Source organism: Cetorhinus maximus, chromosome 4 (assembly GCF_964194155.1).
Source record: "Cetorhinus maximus chromosome 4, sCetMax3.hap1.1, whole genome shotgun sequence".
NCBI lineage: Eukaryota > Metazoa > Chordata > Chondrichthyes > Lamniformes > Cetorhinidae > Cetorhinus > Cetorhinus maximus.
Genome location: NC_135882.1, coordinates 176,744,596 through 176,764,096, shown reverse-complemented (window position 1 = coordinate 176,764,096; position 19,501 = coordinate 176,744,596). Strand labels below are relative to the sequence as shown.

Sequence of the window (19,501 nt, the reverse complement as noted above, 5' to 3'; positions counted from 1 at the left end):
TGTGAAGATCTATGGTGTGTCCTCACTATATGTCATCATCCTCCTCCTGCAATAGAGCGACTATTAGGGCCTCCACTGCCTCTCCATGACAGGAGAGCATTATCAAAGAGGGTATGTGTGTTGCCATAAGCCAGATTGGAGTCAAACGTTCGTAGATGCAATGTGAGGATCTATGGTGTCTCCTCACTGCATGTCATGATCATCTTCCACAAATCTAGCAGCTATGAGAGCCTGCCTCATCTGGCCAGTGCGAGGGCCTCATCCCCATCATCATTGCCTTTGAGAACCTCCTCACCCTCACCCCCATCGGCCTCCTCCTCATCGGAGGAGCCCTCCAGCTTCTCCATCTCCTCCTCAGCCAGTTCCTCTCCCTGTTGCAACACCAGGTTGTAAAGGGCACAGCAGACGACAACAATGTGTGACACCCTCTGGTGGACTATATTGCAGGGCTCCACCAGGCCACTCCAGGCACCGGAACCTCATTTTCAGCATCCCAATGGTCTGCTCCGCCGAGTTGTGAGTTACAACATGAGCCTCATTATACTTTCGCTCTGTCGCAGTCTGAAGCCGCCACATGGGTGTTGTCAGCTACGTCCTCTGTGGGTAGCCCTCGTCCCCGAGGAGCTATCCCTGTAGCTTCTGTGGACCCTGGAAGACCTCAGGGATCTATGACCAAATGAGAATGTAGGAGTTGTGTGCACTCTCTGGAAACTGTGCGCAGACCTGCAGGATGTGCTTGTGGTAGTCACACATCAGCTGCACATTCAACAAATGAAATCCCTTGCGGTTGACATAGTTGACCGCGTGTTGCAACAGAGATCTGAGCACCACATGGACACACTCGCCAAGGTCCCTTTGTTGCTCAGAACTTCCTAGTGTCATGCCGTTCATTGAATACTTCCTTGTCAAATTACTCCTCCCAAAATGTATCACCTCACACTTTTCAGGGTTAAATTCCATCTGCCACTTATCTGCCCATTTGACCATCCCGTCTATATCTTCCTGTAGCCCAAGACACTCAACCTCATCACCCGGCCAACCTTTGTGTCATCGCAAACTTACTAATCCTACCCCCTACATAGTCATCTATGTCGTTTATATAAATGACAAATAATAGGGGGCCCAGCACAGATCCCTGTGGTACGCCACTGGTCACTGGCTTCCAGTCACTGAAGCATCCTTCTGTCATCACCCTCTGTCTCCTACAACTAAGCTAATTTTGAATCCACCTTATCAAATTACCTTGTATCCCATGTGCATTTGCCTTCTTTATGAGTCTCCCATGTGGGACCTTGTCAAAGGCTTTGCTGAAATCCATATAAACTACATTAACTGCACTACCCTCATCTACACACTTGGTAACCTTCTCAAAAAATTCAATCAAATTTATTAGGCATGACCTCCCTCTGACAAAGCCATGCTGACTATCCCTGATCAAACCTTGCCTCTCCAAGTGGAGATAGATTCTCTCCTTCAGAATTTTCTCCAATAGCTTCCCTACCACTGACATGAGACTCACTGGCCTGTAGTTCCCTGGCTTATCTCTACGACCCTTCTTAAATAGCGGAACCACATTAGCTGTTCTCCAGTCCTCTGGCACCTCCCCTGTGACCAAAGAGGAATTAAAAATTTGGGTCAGAGACCTTGCAATCTCCTCTCTTGCCTCCCTCAGCAGTCTGGGACACAAATCATCCGGACCTGGAGATTTGTCCACTTTTAAGCCTGCCAACACCTCCAGTACCTTGTCACTTCCTTTATGAATTTGCTTAAGAACCTCACAGTCTCTCTCCCCTAGTTCTCAGACTCGCGGATGCTCCACTGTGTCCCCAGCCGCCGTTCCAGCTCTGAAACCCGAGCTTCCAGGAGCTGCAGCTGGATACACTTCCTGCACACATGCTGGTCCCGGGCACTGGAAATGTCCTCGGCTTCCCACATGGAGCACGAGGAGCACACCACGGCTTTGAGCTTGCCTGCCATGACTTATCCCTTTAAATAAAACCTTTTAAATTAATTAATCTCCCCCAGAAAGCAGCGAGGGCTGGTTCATTGAATATATTCAATCTGAGTTAGATAGATATTTGCTTGACAAGGGAGTCAGGGTTATGGGGGTGGTTGGGGGAGTGGGGTGGGTGACAAAAAGGAAAGTCGACTTGAGGCCACAATCAGATCAGCCATGATGTTATCGAATGGCAGAGCAGGCTTGAGGGGCTGAATAGCCTACTCCTGCTCTGAATTCTTGTGTTCTTGCACTTTCCTCTTCAGCTGGTCCTAGGAGCCTCAAATTTCTATTTGAATGAACAATAAGTAATATGACTCGGGAAAAGAATATGAGATGTTCTCCCATTGCCTTCTGCATGTGTGCCAAAAGGAAACACAACTCTTCCCGATGGATCTCTGCCTGTAAGCAGCCGTTGTCCCTCAAGATTCTGGCTCTTCTGCCCTTACCACTAAAAATTCGCTGTTTCCGTCATTGGCCATGACATGTAACCCTGAGCATGCGACCCTCACCTGGGTCAGGGGCAACTTGCAAAAGGGCAGGGATGACCTCCTGAGGTCTCAAATAACCCTGATACCCTAATACTACCAAAGTACTTTGTCAAAAATATATTTTTCCCCAATGCTATTTGAGGATTTTCTAATAAAACAGTCAAATAAATACTGGCAACATTTCAGTTTAGTTATGGTTTAATAAAACAATATTAACTTAAAAATTATTTGGTTCAGTACAATTGACCCACCTTGCACATGTATTTGTGTGGGATGGTGCTTAGAAAGTTGCATTGCATGTTTTCTAGTGAAATGACAAATTAATATTTCAACACTGTCATTTATTAACTATTGAATGACTGTTGATAAAACATTAGTTTTATGACAGAAAATTTAACCCATTAGCAACAGACATTGAAGGAATATTTTCTTTGTTTGCTATTTCTAGCAAAAATGTAAATGCATTCTTTATTCTCATGTTTATAATTTCATCACCAACAGCAAGTAGGAAACTCTACCCATCAGTTCTTAATGAATCAAATGCCAAGAACAATTAGGCGCCAGTAACAAGTTAAAATTATACTTAATTTCTACCTTTAATTAGATAAAATAAAAAAGGGATGCACAACAACCCTTTATATGGCTCAATAACTTTTATGTAACATCCTTACGACCACTCAACTGAATTGTGTCCCTGGTCAGAAGCAGGTGCCATTACAGTTCTCACTGGACTCTGTGTTTGTCAGAATGGGCCTTGTGCCTAGTGTGTTCCACATCTTCAGCTTTTTGCACTTCTTTGTTTTGACTGAAGCTGTTGGATCAGACGATCATTCCTTGTTAGGTCTGCTGGTAACTCTTCTTCCTGAAATACAAAGTGCAAATTAAGGCTTCCATGATATTTTAGTGCAGCACATTTCCCATGATGGAGCCAGATGTCATGGAAGGTTACATGTAGAAGCCGGCACTGGCAATATGTAGTAGTCACAATATGGAAAGAACCCAGTTCATGTTGGTGTTTACCCTCAACATGACCAGATAGTTCCAGTAACATTTACTGTTACTAATTCCCTTCAGCCCTTTAGCCTTTTTCCCTTCATCCACCTGGAAAGCAGATAATACTTCAAGCAGTTGTTTACCACATGGCATGTAGAATCATGTAGCACAGAGAAGGCCATTTGACTCACTGTGCTGTGCCTGTGCTGGCTCTTTTAGTCCTACTTCCTACAGCCCTGCAAATTTGGCCCCCTTCAAGTATATATCCAATTCCCCTTTGAAAACCATTAACCAAGTGCTTATTTCACAATGTGAAGTATTTCTATTGAACTATTTATACCTACTGTATATACTTGTGTAAAAGTCGAATTTCTAAAACTAAATATTTAGCCAAAAAAGTAGGGGTCGACTTTTACATGAGTAATATTTTCAAGAGGTTGAAATCCACTCCCTCCCATTGTTTCACGATCACAGAATTGCTAGGTCAGAAACTCTTCCTGCCAATCCTGCCCCCAAAAGCAGCGCAAAAAGAGCTACAAAGTATTTTTATTTTTGAATTTTTATTTTTATTTTTATTTATAAATAAATAATAACCTGCATGGAGACCGACATTAATTTGTGTACGGTAAATTCAGATTTATAAAATTCAAAAACAAAAGCCATATACAAATTTATACAATTTCATTCAGTTTCCTTCACAGTGCAGGAAAGAGTACAGCATGCACTGAATGTGTATTAAAGTCCATAAAAATCAACCCCTCCTTGACTTCAGAACCAAGTAACCCATCCTAATATGATACTGGAATGGCATTATCATATGGATCATCAATATCATCTTCAAGTCATTATTCTACAAATAATCTTTTGTGCCATCAAATGCATTGGATATCCCACATTTCTTGAATGATCTGATGACAGTCTCTGAACTGATTTCATCCCACGCCTCTACAACCCATTCACACAGAGGCGGAATTTTCCGTGCCTGCTGGCATCGGGCGTCATGGTGGGCATGAGCAGACAATATAGCGGGAAAGCCAAAAATCAGTTTCATGCTGTTGTGAAAAACGTTTGCAACCAACTGCTTTGTCCATCAATGATGGGCTGGGTTTCCAGCTGCCAGATGTTGGGAGCTTCATTGTAATAGATCTGCATTTCATTATAAGCCCAGCTCGCCAGAATCATCCCCCCATGCTGGATCATCTCAGCACGCTGGCGTCCAATGGTGCTTTCCAGCGTTTGTGAGGGTTGCCTGTTGGACCTCAAGGTTGAGGCGCGCGCATTCAGGCGAGGGCACAGGCAGGTTGCTTTTTCCCAGTTGGTTGACAGTGCGGTGCCAGGGCAAGGGCTGCCCTGCAGTTGAGACGAGTTGGGGTGTATGACAGGGGTTGTCCTGTGGTTGAGGCAAGTTGTGGAGGGGCAAGAGCTGTCCTGCAGTTGATGATAGTGCACAAGCACATGTGGGGGGTGGGGGGAAACAGTGTGGACGGAAGCGGCCACACTTGTATAAAGTGACCATTCCTCCGCAGTTGAGACAGTTCAGGCGCAGCCATGTTGACATGCTTGGGGTTGGGCCTCCAGCTTATCTGCCCACTCAAGCAACGCAGAGGCCTGAAAGTGCCACCAAATACTCTAGTGCTCTTCACCCCTTGAGCACAGACTGAAAATTAATGAGCGTTTTAGTGGACTGCAGAGCAATTGGATGACTGGGCGTGTTGTACAATCTCCTTGTGAAAGCTGGCCATGGAGCAGTCACTGGTGGAGGCGATCACAACCCCTTACAATGTCATCATTCAGGTTAGACCAGTCTCCCCATGATTCAAGCTAACAGCGCAGCCTTCTGTGCGGGTTAGGAGATTGCCTGAGTTGAGAGTACAGCATGCAGTCCAGCGGGTGAAGCTGCCGGCAGTCGGTCAGGTGGAGTGGGGCGGAGGTGGGTGGGGTTTCGGGCAGCCATGCAGTGCACAGAACTCTGCCCTTCTAAGTGGCTGCCAGCACTCTCAGGGATGCATTCAGGCTTAACCAAAAGAGGTTCTTAGAACACCCATGCTAACTCACGCGTCGCTCTCTTTCGTCCTGCAGGAGGAGTACATCAGCAACATGAAGCCTGGTGGCCTAGCTGTATGCTTCATGGCTTACAGAGGGTGGAGACGAAGGAGAAGAGAGTGACGGAGGTGCCCGGCTGGGATAAGGGAGAAGCGGCACTCACAGGAAGAAGGGGCAGCTGGGTTTCCCGCTCATGCCACTGAAGAGCCACAGCAAGCCATCGCTGGTCTGCGCCTAGGCAGACCCAGGGTCTGTAGGTGCCGCTTTTCATTCCTGCAGATGACTGAGAACCAGTGTCATCGAAGACTGTGCATCTCTAGGGAACTGTGCAGTCACATCTTTCACCTGCTGCTGCATTTGGCGCCATCGGGACATGGCGGGCACTGCCAGTGGCCATGAAAGTGACCGCGACTCTCAATTTTGACACCAGCGGCTCCTTTCAGGACTCCACAGGAGACCTCTGTGGGATCTCGCAAGCCTCCACTCACAAATGCAACCATGAGGTCATAGAAGCCATCTTGACAAAGACACACAACTTTGTGCATTTTGCCTGATACCAGGAGAACCAGGATGCAAGAGTGCTGGGATTTGTCCAGATCTCAGGTTTCCCACAGGTGCAGGGCGCCATCGGCTGCACTCACGTGGCGCTCAGATCTCTATGGCAAAAAGCGGTCAACTATGTCAACGACAAGGACTTCCACTTGTTGAATGTTTAGCTGGTGTGCGACCACCACAAAGGCATCCTGCAGGTCTGCGCATGGTTCCCAGAGCATCTACAACTCCTATATCCTTAGCATGGCTCAGATCTTTGACGTCTTCCAGGGTCCACAGAAGCTGCAGGGTTGGCTCCTCAGGGACAAGGGCTACCTGTAGAAGATGTGGCTGATGACACCCATGCAGTGGCCTCAGAGTGCAACAGAGAGAAGGTATAACAAGGCTCATTTTGCAGCTCACACCTTGGTGGAATGAACCATCGGGATGTTGAAAATGAGGTTCTGGTGCCTGGCCCCTGGGTGTGCACCTGCTGATTCTCCTCCCTATGGGTGCCCAACAGCCCCTGTCTGACTCCTTGAGGAGAAGGGGAAGCTGGAGTGAGATTGAGCTGCCCCGCACCCCTCATCAGCGATGAAGTTCAGCCCGCACTGCAGTGCAGGACCGATGTCCTGGACCAAGGTCTCCATGGCAGCGGCCATCATACCAGTGTTGACCTTGGTGCATTGGCATGCCGGCGCTATCACCTCAGACTGGAGTATTGTGTACAGTTCTGGGTACCACACTATAGGAAGGATGTGATCGCGTTGGAGAGAGTGCAGAAGAAGTTTATAAGAATGGTTCCAGGGGTGAGAAACTTGAGTTATAAAGCGAGATTACAGAGGTTGGGACAGTTCTCCTTGGAGAAGAGAAGGCTAAGAGGAGATTTGATCAAGGTGTTCAAAATCATGAGGGGGCTAGATAGAGTGGATAGGGAGAAACTGTTTCCACTCGTCAAGGGATCAAGAAAGAGAGGCCACAGATTTGAAGTGATTTGCAAAAGAAGCAAATATGATGTGAGAAAAAACTTTTTGACACAGCGAGTGGTTTGAGTCTGAAATGCACTGCCTGGAAGTGCGGTGGAGGCAGGTTCAATCGAGGCATTCAAGAGGGCAATAGATGATTATTTGAATAGAAACAATGTCCAAGGATACAGGGAAAAAGCATGAGAATGGCATTAAGTCACAATGCTCATTTGAGAGCCAGTGCAGACACAATGGGCCGAATGGCCTCCTTCTGTGCCGTAACAATTCTGTGATTCTGACTGAAGGTGGACAGACTCCTCCATCATGCATTTTTAAAAGCTATTCTTTCACGGGATGTGGGCTTCGCTGGCCAGGCCAGCATTTATTGCCCATCCCTAGTTGCCCTTGAGAAGGTGATGGTGAGCTGCCTTCTTGAACCACTGCAGTCCATGTGGTGTAGATAGACCCACAGTGCTGTTAGGAAGGGAGTTCCAGGATTTTGACTCAGCGAAAGTGAAGGAAAGGCGATATATTTCCAAGTCAGGATGGTGAGTGACTTGGAGGGGAACTTGAAGGTGATGGTGTTCCCATGTATCTGCTGCCCTTGTCCTTCTAGATGGTAGTGATCGTGGGTTTGGAAGATGCTGTCCAAGGAGCCTTGGTGAATTCCTGCAGTGCATCTTGTAGGAGTGCAGCAAACATCCCTTCCTGATGTTCCCGGGCTTGCCTTTGCAGCTCCAGCAACTGAGGTATGACCAAGTCCAGATGCTCGACATCTGACTCAATCTCAGCAGGTTTCTGGCCTTTAGCAGTCATCCAAGTGCCAGAAATCTGGGAAGTCCCTGCCGCCTGCTGTGGATCAAACAGATTGTGACCCCGAGGCTACACTAGAACTAGGCGCCACCAAAGTGGCCAGTGGAGGGTGTGGGTGAGTGTGGTGACAGGTTTTTAATTCCTCTTCTGAAGTGTCTTCAGGTCTTGAGTTGAGGACCTGCATCACGTATCTCCTCAGCTGTTTCCCAAATGTGCCTGTGAAAGCAAGGAGAGATAATTAATGCATGGTAGTGGCCTGTGAAGCAGGACACATCACTCAATGCATGATTGTCTGATGGACGTTGCACTGCTGGATCCTCACTTGGTAGAGCACCGCCAACCTCACTGTCAGCACAGTGGAATGGTCCAGATCTTCAACAGCCAGCTGGATGACTCTATTTTCAAAGCCCTTGAGGACATTCAGGTATTCCTCCACCAGCCTGCGACCTCTCCTTTTTGTTGTGTACCAGCTTGTCCTGCATGAAGACGGATGGAGAGAGTGTAAGCAGGATGCCTGCCAGGCCAGATGATAAGTATGCCTGGCATGTTTGGGTGATGAGTAGTGCCATGGACAGGATGAGGACAATGAAGGTGTGTGTGAGATAGTGAAGGATGTTGTCCCTTGAACTGGCAGTGGGTGATCCCTGTGGATGTGTGATGGGTTTGTTAGTGTGTGAGTTGAGAGTGATGAGAGGAGTGACTTATCCTGGCGGAACGGAGGAGATCACTCATCCTCTTTCGGTACTGGGTGGCTTTGCAGGGCATTAGCACTGACCACCATTGCCCCCACCTCCCAAGCTGGATTGGTGATGCTGCAGTCCCTCCTAGGGCCAGAGCAGGGGTAGAGGCCTCCATGCTGTCCAAAAGGCATTCCAGGGACGCATCACTAAATCAGGGGCAGCTGCAGTCTTTTTGCCTTTCAGGGCCATGTCTTCTGTGCAGCAGTCCTAGGTTGGAAGCACTGAGAGGTGACTGTGCGGCTGCACTTTAAATATGGCACCCGGTGTGAGGAAACAGCAAGGTGACAGCGTGGCAGGCGAATGACAGCTCGCTTGCCATCAAACGGTGTATTTGCTGGGAATGCATGATTTATGAGGCGGGTTTGGGACGATATGGCGTGAAAAGCCACCATTGCAGCCAGCTACTACCACACTTAGCACAAATCTGAGATGATTCTGCCCAGGGTTGCTAACATCAGAGCCTGTATGTTGCCATCCTTGAAGGGCTTGTTAAGAGAGACATCCAATGGTTGAACAAGGCTGATTAGACCACTAGGAATCACTGCAATCTAACTTTAGCAACAACATCATCGACAAGCTCTGACCTGAACATGTCCCAGATGAGAAGACTTTTTTCCTTTACATAATCCTCCTGGCCAGAAACTCCAAACTTTTCTCAGCCATATTTTCAAGCCAGCTTCATCAATTCACTTTTTATCCTGAATGTGGATGACTACTCCTTTTGGGAATTGCTGTTTGAGAGGGTTTTCTCTTGAATATCACGATTGACTTAAGCTTTGTCCCCTCTCTTTTGATATACAGAATAGCAGAACTGTGAATCTGCTCTTAGTCTTCACTCACGCTGTTTTCTCTCCAACTTTGCTCACCGTTTGACTGGTTGCAATGTCAAAATTCAAGGGAGTCTCATTCATGTACCTGATACAGGCCAATCTATATCCATTCGTCTGTCGATGTTTGATTATAAACCGCTGAAATGTGATAAGCCTGTCATTAAATTCTGCTGGGAGATGCAGAGAAATCTTGGTCTTCTGTCACAGTACAAAATTGTTCCTCTTCATAAACCTGGTATACCACCCAGAACTGGCTTTGAAATCTGCAATGTCTAATTTTCTTGCTTGTTTCAGGAAAAAGATTCGGATAGATCCGCAATAAACTGAGTCTATTCTGGGTATTTTCACTGGTGTAATTTGCAACTTCATTTTCAAACTTCAGACACATGCTAGATTTTCTCTGTCTGAACATTTATTCTTAGGCATCTGCCTAAGCTGTGTACAGAGCTTCCTCTAATCTCTAACGTTCTCCTCAAAATCTTGAATTCTCCATCTGCTGCACAATTATTTGTCTGCTGTCCAATCTCAATTACTTTAAGTTTGAACTGGGCTGTGTATCTGCTGTTCCTTCTTGATGCCGTGTTGCCATGTTAGAGGGTGGGATTGGTGGGAACGCAGCATGCACCAGTGAGGTGGTAGCCTTGACAGCACGTGTTGACTTGCACTGACACGAGGAGCTGAACAGCCGCCTTCATTGGTTTGCTACTCTCTAATTCTATCAATGAGTAGGTTTGCACCAGGGTGAATTTGATTTCAGCAGCGAGTGGGCAGTAAGTCAAAGAGTTTGGCATTTTGGCCAAAAGTCCAGGGTCGACTTTTACAAGAGATTGAATCATTACTCGATCATTACTCGAATATATATGGTATTTTAAAGTAACCAGCAAATATAAATGTATTTTGCTTTTAATATAAATGTATTGGCAGTTTGCTCATTAATAAGGAAGTAAATTAATCTCCTCAATAAGCTTGCCTCTTAGATTGGTAGATAGTGACACTGTTGGTTAATATGTCTCCTCTTCTTCTCCCAACTCCTCTTCCTGCAGGGCGTACTGCAAGGTTTCCCCAGATTGGAGTAGGCAGTGGAATATTGATTTGAGCAAGCAATTGTCAGCTCAATGAACTTTCTCATGGCTCATCTTGTAGGCCTGCTATGCACCAGTCCATGACAGGAGCCATGTCTGAAAGGGCTAGTCCTTGTCGCTCAATATCCAGCCTGTAACTTTGCAACCTGTTTGGAATAAAGGCAGCAAAGAGGATTGGTATAGAATGAAAAAATCTAGAATGTTGCCTGGACTTTTTCACTCAGAGGGTGGTGGGGGTCTGGAACTCATTCCCTGAAAGATTGACAGAGGCAGAAGCGCTCATCTTTTAAAAAATATATTTGTGTATGCACTTGAGGTAATCTACAGGGATATGAACTAAAAGCTAGAAGGTGGGATTAGACTGGCTAGCTCTTTTTTCAGCCAGCACAGACCCAATGAGCTGAAAGGCTTCCTACTATGCTGTAAATATTTCCATATTTTTATGTCTCTATAGCTGGCCGAGAAGTGCATGCAAATCAGCTGTACATTGAAGAAATGGAATTCCTTTTGTCAGTCTAGTGGCGGGGAGTACACAAGACAATGTATCTACAGTTTATAGCTCCTTGCACCCAGGTGCATGTAGGTGAAATCTAGTGCTCACATCCTGCGTCACTTGTCATGTAAGTGTTCCTCCTGGCAAAGACAGCCTCAGTGACCTCCCTGATAATTGGTGTACTGGAAATTTGGAGATGTCAGCTGTGCAGCATGAAAGAAGCCTGCAGTGTAGAAGTTGAGAGCCATGCTGACCTTGATAGATACAGGGGCAATGTTGTTCATTCTGTGGTTTGAGACTGGAATTGAGGCTGTAACCAGTGATGTCGCACAGTGACAGGCTGCTTGGTGGAACAACTGTGTCTAAGATATTGCTCCTGAGTAAAATGAATATAAAAGTGCTCTCTGAATACCCACTGAGTATGACCTCCTACGCAGCACCCTCCTCCTCCTCCCTGTGACAGCTGCTCCTCCTTTAAATTCCAGCCCTTAAGGTAGCCCTAAGAGGTTACCTATGACTGCAGTCCAACTATTTCTGAGGCAGCCAAGAACAGGGCAACACCAAAATCTTTCCCTAATTTCACAAAATGAACATTCCAGGGTAATTCCGACATTAAAACAAATCACCAAGAAGTTCACCAGCAGCTTGAAATGACAAGCCAGCAATTAATCTGTAAGAATAACCTGATCCCTTTAAATAGCACTGGCAAGGGGGCCTTCCTGCTGGCTAGCATGTAGCAAGTGAAGCACTGGGGCAATCTACTATCTATAGGAGGTCCTGTAAGAAGTGCAGGACCCTAATTAGATTAAATGATTCCCCCTTTTTATTGTGTTCCAAAACCTGCGCAACCACCTTGACCAATGATGAAATTTCTGATGAAAGGTTACAGACCTGAAATGCTAACTCTTTTTCTCTCTCCACAGGTGCTGCCTAACCTGCTGAATATTACCAGCATTTTCTAGTCATATTTCACCAATATGGCGGATAGCTCACTTACAAGCTGAAATGCGAATGCACTTCCTGCCCCACCCCATTTTGCGGCCTTGGTAAGCTAGTTAGCACTTGAAAAACAAGTTCTGTGAAGTTGAATTTCTAGGCCTGGGCTTTACAAACATCAGGAAATAGAAGACAAAGGTAAGTGCCTATTACCGTATTCCTTAGACTTGGATCTGCTCCAGAATCAATGAGAAGGCCCACTGTTCTGACATTGCCTCCTAAAACTGCAGCATGGAGAGCTGTTGTTCCATTCTGTACATGCAAACAAAGAGTGGTCAATAATCTGTCCTGTGTTCAATTACCCTCACTGTACCAATTAAATCATAATACAATTTAATGCACCACAGCTATGTAAATGTTAACTGACCACCTGCTTCAGGTAGGGTTAAAATCACCACAAATGCTACAAAGCAGTAGCTGGTTACCAGGTTGTCTTATTGACTGGGGAAATAGGATAGGGTATGGCACATGGGAAGGAGTTCAAAGAAGGAGGAAGCTCATTAGAAATAAATTTGAAATGGGATAAAAATAAAACACAATGATGAAGATAGAGCAAATCATTCAGTGCACCTGCTTATTTTTAAACATTTATAACCTCCGAATGAGGTTATATGATGCTTATCTCTAAGGAGTACTTTTACAAACCTATGTAGCCAGCATGGAACCTCATTTCACTGTCAGTTTAAATGAGATAGTCAGGCACATGCTGACCACAACTTTCCAACCATAGACAGTTTTACAATTACCCCTTCAGGAATGGAACTGGGATTTGTTCGCTAATTCTCTTTTTTATGTTACATGACTGGTTATGATGGTGTTAGATATAGCATTAAAGAACCAAGCATCAGAGGAATAGGCACAAAGAAATATTCCTTGGAACTACTGGCTGAATTTTCATTTGAGGTCTCGGTCAAGATTGGATGTGGGTGGGCCTGCAATTTGATGCCACCGGCCGTTGTTCTAGTTCCCTGCCTTGTTCCCAACCCTGAGCCTTTTTCAAAGATGCCAGCAGTAGGTAGCCAATTATCTGCAAATTAATTTAGTTAAGGAGCCTAGTAAGGCCCCATTCTGGGCCGATTGAGACTTCTGGTCAGCAATGTGGGCAGCCCACATTGGCCTGGGCCATGTCTGGACCTGGACACCCCTGCACTTGTAATGGCCACCAGGCTGCAGCTGTGGCTGCTAGCCACCCCTTGGATGGGGTTGCTCCTTCAGGATCAAACCCAGGCAGCTGTGGCTGTTATAAAATTCTGTCTTTTTCTTTCACTGTCTCCATTTTCAGACTGGCAGCTCCTATCTTGGCCAGCGGGGTCATTGATTTGAGTGCTGGAGGGCTTCCTATTGGGCCTCCAGTGTTGGAGCCCACCTGCCATTGGATGGCAAGCCCACTCCGTGTGTGTCTATAAGAACTAGTTCAAATCCCCACCCCTTTCAGGTCCCTGATCGCTGCATGAAAATTAGGCCTGGATTTCCTGGCGTTTCCAAAAGCACAAAGCAAGAGGCAGCAAAAACAAATGGCTGTACAATACTGGATCTACCAACTTGATTCCACCCATCCGGACCACTCGTGCAGTTTTGCCGTGCCCACGTGAGGAAATGTCTGGACCAGAAATGGCTACATTGAGAATGGAAGTGTTGTGATCATGTTACTAGCCCTGTAATCCGGAGAATGTAAGTTCAAATTCCATCATGACAGTTTGAGAATTCATATGGAATTTTTAAACTAATATACTTTAGGGAAAGAAACCTGCTATCCTTACCTGGCCTGATCTATATGTGACTCTGAACCCACACTTCATGGCTGACTTTTAACTGCTCTTTGAAGTGAAGTAGATGGCAGGTGGGCTCCTAGTAAGCCACTCAGATGTATCAAAACTGCACCGATTCAAGAGGAAGATTCACTATTACTTTCTCCGGGCAACTAGAGAGAGGCAATAAATGGCAGCCATCTCCCAACAATGAATGAAAAAAGGCAATGAAAAGAGATTTCAATACAGAGCACTTAATAGAAGCTCTGGTAAAGTGCTCGGAAAAGAATCATAGAATGCTTACAGCACAGAAGGAGGCCATTTGGACCATTGTGTCTGTGATGGCTCTCTGAAGGATCGATTTCTCTAGTGTCACTTCCCTGCCTTGTCCCCTTAGCCCTGCACATTCTTTCTTTTAGATAATAATCCAATTCCCTCTTGAATGCCTCAGTTGAACCTCCCTCACTCCACTTTCATGCAGTGCATATCAGGTCCTGGCGCATGAAAAACTTTTTCCTCATGTTATTGTTTCTTTTCCCAATTACCTTAAACCTGTGCCCTTTGGTTTTTAAGAACATTTGATTTGATCCTTTAACCAATGGGAACAGTTTTTCCCTATCTATTTTGTACAGACCCCTCATGATTTTGAATACCTCTATCAAATTTAATAGAACTTTTAAAAAGTACCTGGATCTGCACCTTAAGTGCTGTAAGCTGCAGGGCTATGGGCTGGGTACAGGAAGGTGGAATTAGAAAGGGCACCTGGGTGTCCTTGGGCTGGCATGGACAAGATGGGCCAAATGGCCTCCTTCTGTGCTGTAACTTTTCTATGGTTCTAAATCTCCTCTCAACCCTCTCTTCTCCAAGGAGAATAGTCCCAACTTCCCCAATCTATCCATATGACTTAAGTTCCTCATTCCTCAAACATTTCTCGTGAATATTTTCTGCACCCTCCCTAACACTTTCACATCCTTCCTTAACTGGAACTGCCAAGAACTGGGCACAATACTCTAGTTGAAGCAGGGTAATTGAAATAATTCAATATTAAAACTGATATTAAGATGAACATTAACAGCTTTAAAAGTAGCCAAGTGCAGTTATGAGAGCTCTTTCGAGGAATGATGGGGAATATAGTCAGTACTGTGAAAACTAACAAAATCACAAACAATAAAACCAAATGACCTTCACAGCATGTGTAAACAAGTTGTTAAAGAGATAAGAAAACAAACAGGGAGTCATTAAGTCCCAAACACAAACACATTGCTGCTGAGGCCAAATGCTGAAACTGCTGAGATAACAGGGAACATCTGCAGAACAAAGTAGCTCCCCCACCCCACTCTTGATTAGGTGATGTATGTGTTGAGGCAAAACCAGTGATGGGGGTTGTAATAAACAGTGTTTTGCTATGTGAGAACTAAGGGCTATAAAATTGTGATACAGAGTTTGTATCAAGCAGAATCCTTGGAAAAGCAATCATAATGATCTCTCCAGCATTTACTTGAATAAAACCTTTGCTTACTGGAAACTCACAGACTTGAGTGGTCTCATTTTTCTACCACACAAGGCCGAGCCAGTGTTTACAAAGGTTTACCATAACTTCCATCCCACTTCTGCTTGCTCATTTTTTATCTTATATTTATGAGTTGGGATTGTTTCTCACATCAACATTGACATTAAACTAATTTACTTTTTACCTTAAGAATTCCCAGTGAAGGAGAACATGTCAGTAACTCTCGAACAATTTCTGTAAAGCCTTTGTATGCAGCTTTGAATAAAGGTGTTGAGCCATCCTTTGGAAAGAATAATAATTGTGGATTAACATGGGATTTCTGGTTTGTTAACGTTAGAAAGATTTTTATAATCAAAAATGTTCATTTTATGCATTGCATAACCATCCAAGTTGTAAATCTTTTATATATGCAGGAGATAAAAGTTTGTTTTTAATTCATCATATTTATAGGGTAGGTGGAATGTGGAGTTGAGGTTGCAGTCAGATCAGCCATGATCTTATTGAATGGCAGAGCAGGCTCGAGGGATCGTATGTTTGTATGGCTATCATGTGATAAATATTTTTCAATCTCACAGATTTGGCTGTTTTATATGACTGCATAGTCAAATATAATTAACAGTTATCTTCAATATGGATGTAATATGATGATAATGCATTCCCTATTGTTACTGATGATGGCAGTCTATGATTCCCAAATTAATACAGGCTGCATGTCCTCATATGACCATAAAGATCAGTTCTTTGTTAGGAATGGTCTCCTATACACAGGACATTTGGTGTCAAATTGAACTTAAGGCTGATTTTTCTTTGACTTCCTTTGGGCTCTCTTTGGTGAGCTTGATATGGCTTGTTTCAAACTTTGATTTGTCATTGTAAACCATCTTTTGCCACATTTGCGCGTGACGCGCATCATGCTCCGATGTCATTTGAAATGCTACATTTATTTAGGAATAGTCATTAGATAATCCTTATATCTTTGAACTGATCACCACATGAGAGTTTACTAAGCTTCAGCTCTTCATGGAATACCTTCTTGCGTCATCTTGCATCAAGCATACGGATCAAGAGACACAGAGCCAGGAATCGGCCATTCAGCCCCTCAGCCTGAATTAGATCATGGCTGAACTGTATCTTAAATTCATCTACCCCTTGGCACATCATATCCTTGCCTAACAAAATCTATCAATCTCAATTTTAAAATGTTTAATTGACTCCCAGTTCTCAACAGCTTTTTGAGGGATAGAATTCCAGATTTCCACTATCCTTTATATGAAGAAGTAGTTCCTGACATCACCCCTAATTTTAAGTTTGTGTCATCTTGTGGACTCCCTCCACCAGAGGAAATAGTGTATCTCCATCTACACTATCAGATCCTTTAACCAGCCCACCTTAGCTGGATCATTGCATTCATGTGCCTGCCATATTTATTTCCTCTGCTGAAGAACTCAGGATTGGATTACTGTGCCACCATCAACTTTTCACAATCTTTCTTAAGCAACCAGGATGGAAGTGAGTTTTCAGATGTGGCAGCTGTAAGGGTCCAACGATCACATAGGTATGGTAAGAATGTAGTTACTATCATCCTTCAGTAGATCTTAAGGTTTGTTGCTAGTTTAATGGCCTTTTAACATCAGACGTAGGCCAAGATTTGTGTTATTGAGCTGGGTAGCTTGAGTCAGAAGTTTCACTTGGTGCGGGGGTGTGGGGGGAAGCAGGAGTTTGTAGAGCAGGTGCAGGATGGAGTCGGGCCCACTAACCCCAGAAGCAGAGCATAGGCAGCCATGGGGGTGCGGCCAAGTACCAAGGCGAGCTGGTCAGAAGGCCCGCCTCAGTTCTCTGGGACTTCCTCGCAGTTGTACTAAAGGTTGTTGGGCCCTCTAGCCCTCACCCCTCACACCCCACACTTCCACCCACTCCCCATGCCAACTTGAGACCCACTCAAGCCCCCCAATCCAACCGCCATGTTCCCCTATAGCCCCTATGCCACCTCATGGCCCTTCCTAGCCATTCACCCAGTATACACTATGCACAGAACTAATGAGCCATGCAGTAACAATGGCTTTTGTGGAACTGCTCAGAAAAAAAACACCCAATCACAAATCTTCTTTTGAAACAGAAACCTTTGTTCCTACAATCCTATAAAAGTGTGAAATACAGATCAATGAAGTATCAATAACAGAGGCTTCAAACACTTCACACCTCTTAATCTTGTGCAAATAAAAAAAGAAATCACAGAAAGAATAACTTATTCTAACCATTTAAAGATGTCAATCAAGCAAAATCAACAGTTCTCTCCAGTTGTCAAAACAGAACCTCCTGAGATAATCTTTTTATGAGTCTGGGCTCTCAGTGAAGCATGTGTGAGGGACTAAGATCTCACAATGTATATTTTTATATGGCTTATGACTATTTCTAAAATTTAAAAATAGTAAACAAAGATCCTTAAAATGGTTGAAACTGTGTCTGTCTATGACCCAGAACAAAATAAGCCACTTCACAGTTTCAGAAATCTCACTGCTTGTTATCTATGAGCAGCTACTATGATCACCTGGGGACTGCATGGTCCAAGTTCAAAAGGAGCTATACAGGGGCCATCTGCATTTAATAACCCAGGCTGGCCTGAAGGAGATGGATCGTCTGCTTAGACAAAGGCCCACAATCTTCCTTTCAATTCCTAATAGCTAAGAACTTTTAGAATCCACATCCTTTGTCAAAGATGGTGGAGAGGTGGGAGTTATGTGACATGGACCTATGGCTTGCAAAACAATTAATATTGATTTGATGAACTGAAAAGCTCAGTCTGCTGTTTACCATCTAACTGCCAGAAAAGAAGCTCTGGGCTAGATTCAATATCTGTCCCCATCTACCCTGTTTCTGTTGGAAGTTCTTTACCAGTGTCTACAAGACTGATTCACCTCTGCATGCCTATCTCATGATGTGAAGTCAACACCACCATAAAAGTGAATGATATGACATTGGTTTTCAGTCCACTAACCTCCATGAAGAAATATCTCATTGGATTTTGATTCTGGACACTGGGACCCATGTGAACCAATATTTATTTTCTCTACTGTAAATCCTTCCCTCTCTTTACTGTCCAAATGTGGAGGCAACATTGCGACCCTCCTCCCGTGTTTTGAGTGTATGCAAATAAACTAACCCTTTGAGTTCATCCTATCTCGAGTTTGCCACGGGGCTAGTACTAGAAAATTGGATCACACAAAAAATGAGGGGTTAGGGACATTGGCCACTGTTTATAAAGAGGGAAACAAATCAAAACACCTTTCCATTTATGGACAGGTGATGAGAGGAGAAATTAGTGATGTTTAAATTAACCCTGTAACACATGCATAATGAGGCAATCCAGTTCTACTCAAAGCATTCTTTAATTTAATTGTGCTCCTCCCTACAAGAGGAAACATTATTTCTGTATCCACTTTACCAAAATCTTTCATAATTTCAAAGACCTCTATTAGGTCACTCCCTCAGTTTTCTTTTTTTCAAGAGAAAAGAGTCCCAGCTTGTCAATCCTTCCCTGATATGTAAACTTACACATTTCTGGTATAATCTTTATAAGTCGTCTTTGCACCCTTTCCAGTGCCTCTATGTCCTTTTTATAATATGGTTGCCAGGACTGCACACAATACTGTAAGTGCGGTCTAACCAAGGTTCGATACAGGTTTAGCATGACCTTCCTGCTTTTCAATTGTATCCATCTAGACGTAAAGCCTAGTTTCTTTTAATCTTTCATGGGAGACTAAGCATTACTGGCAAGGCCAGCATTTGCTGCTCATACCTAATTTCCCTTGAGAAGGTGGTGCCAAGCTGCCTTCTTGAGCTGCTGCAGTCCACCTATATGTGCACTCAGTGTATTAGGAAGGGAATTCCACCTCAACAGTGAAGAAACAGTGATATATTTCCGAGTCAGGATGGTGTGTGGCTTGGAGAGGAAATTGCAAGTGGTGATGTTCCCATGCGTCTGATGCCTTTATTGTTCCAGGTGGTCATGAGTTTCGAATGTGTTGTCGGACAAACCTTTGTGAGTTGCTGCAGTGCATTTTGTAGATAGTACACACTGTTGCCAATGTGCATCAGTGGAGGAGGGGGTGATTGTTTATGTATGTGGATGGGGTGCCGATCAAGTGGGCTGCTTTGTCCTGGATGGTGTCAAGTTTCTTGAGTGTTGTTGGAGCTGCACTCATCCAGGCAAGTGGAGAGTATTCCATCACACTCCTGACTTGTGCCTTGTAGATGGTGGACAAGCTTTGGA

General features: G+C 44.6%; 1 protein-coding gene across 1 annotated transcript in view; it reads right to left on the bottom strand.

Annotated features, from left to right (window-relative positions):
• Positions 1-2,663: 2,663 nt before the first annotated feature.
• The window catches only part of ankrd29 (ankyrin repeat domain 29), a 122,927-nt gene continuing 106,089 nt past the window's right edge, over positions 2,664-19,501 (bottom strand). The window contains exons 7-9 of the mRNA XM_078539746.1: positions 15,416-15,511; positions 12,127-12,225; positions 2,664-3,349 (exon numbers count right to left, since the gene is read on the bottom strand). Of these exons, the coding sequence (XP_078395872.1) occupies positions 3,266-3,349; positions 12,127-12,225; positions 15,416-15,511 (279 nt within the window). The 3' untranslated portion in view covers positions 2,664-3,265. The remainder of the gene's footprint in view (positions 3,350-12,126; positions 12,226-15,415; positions 15,512-19,501) is intronic.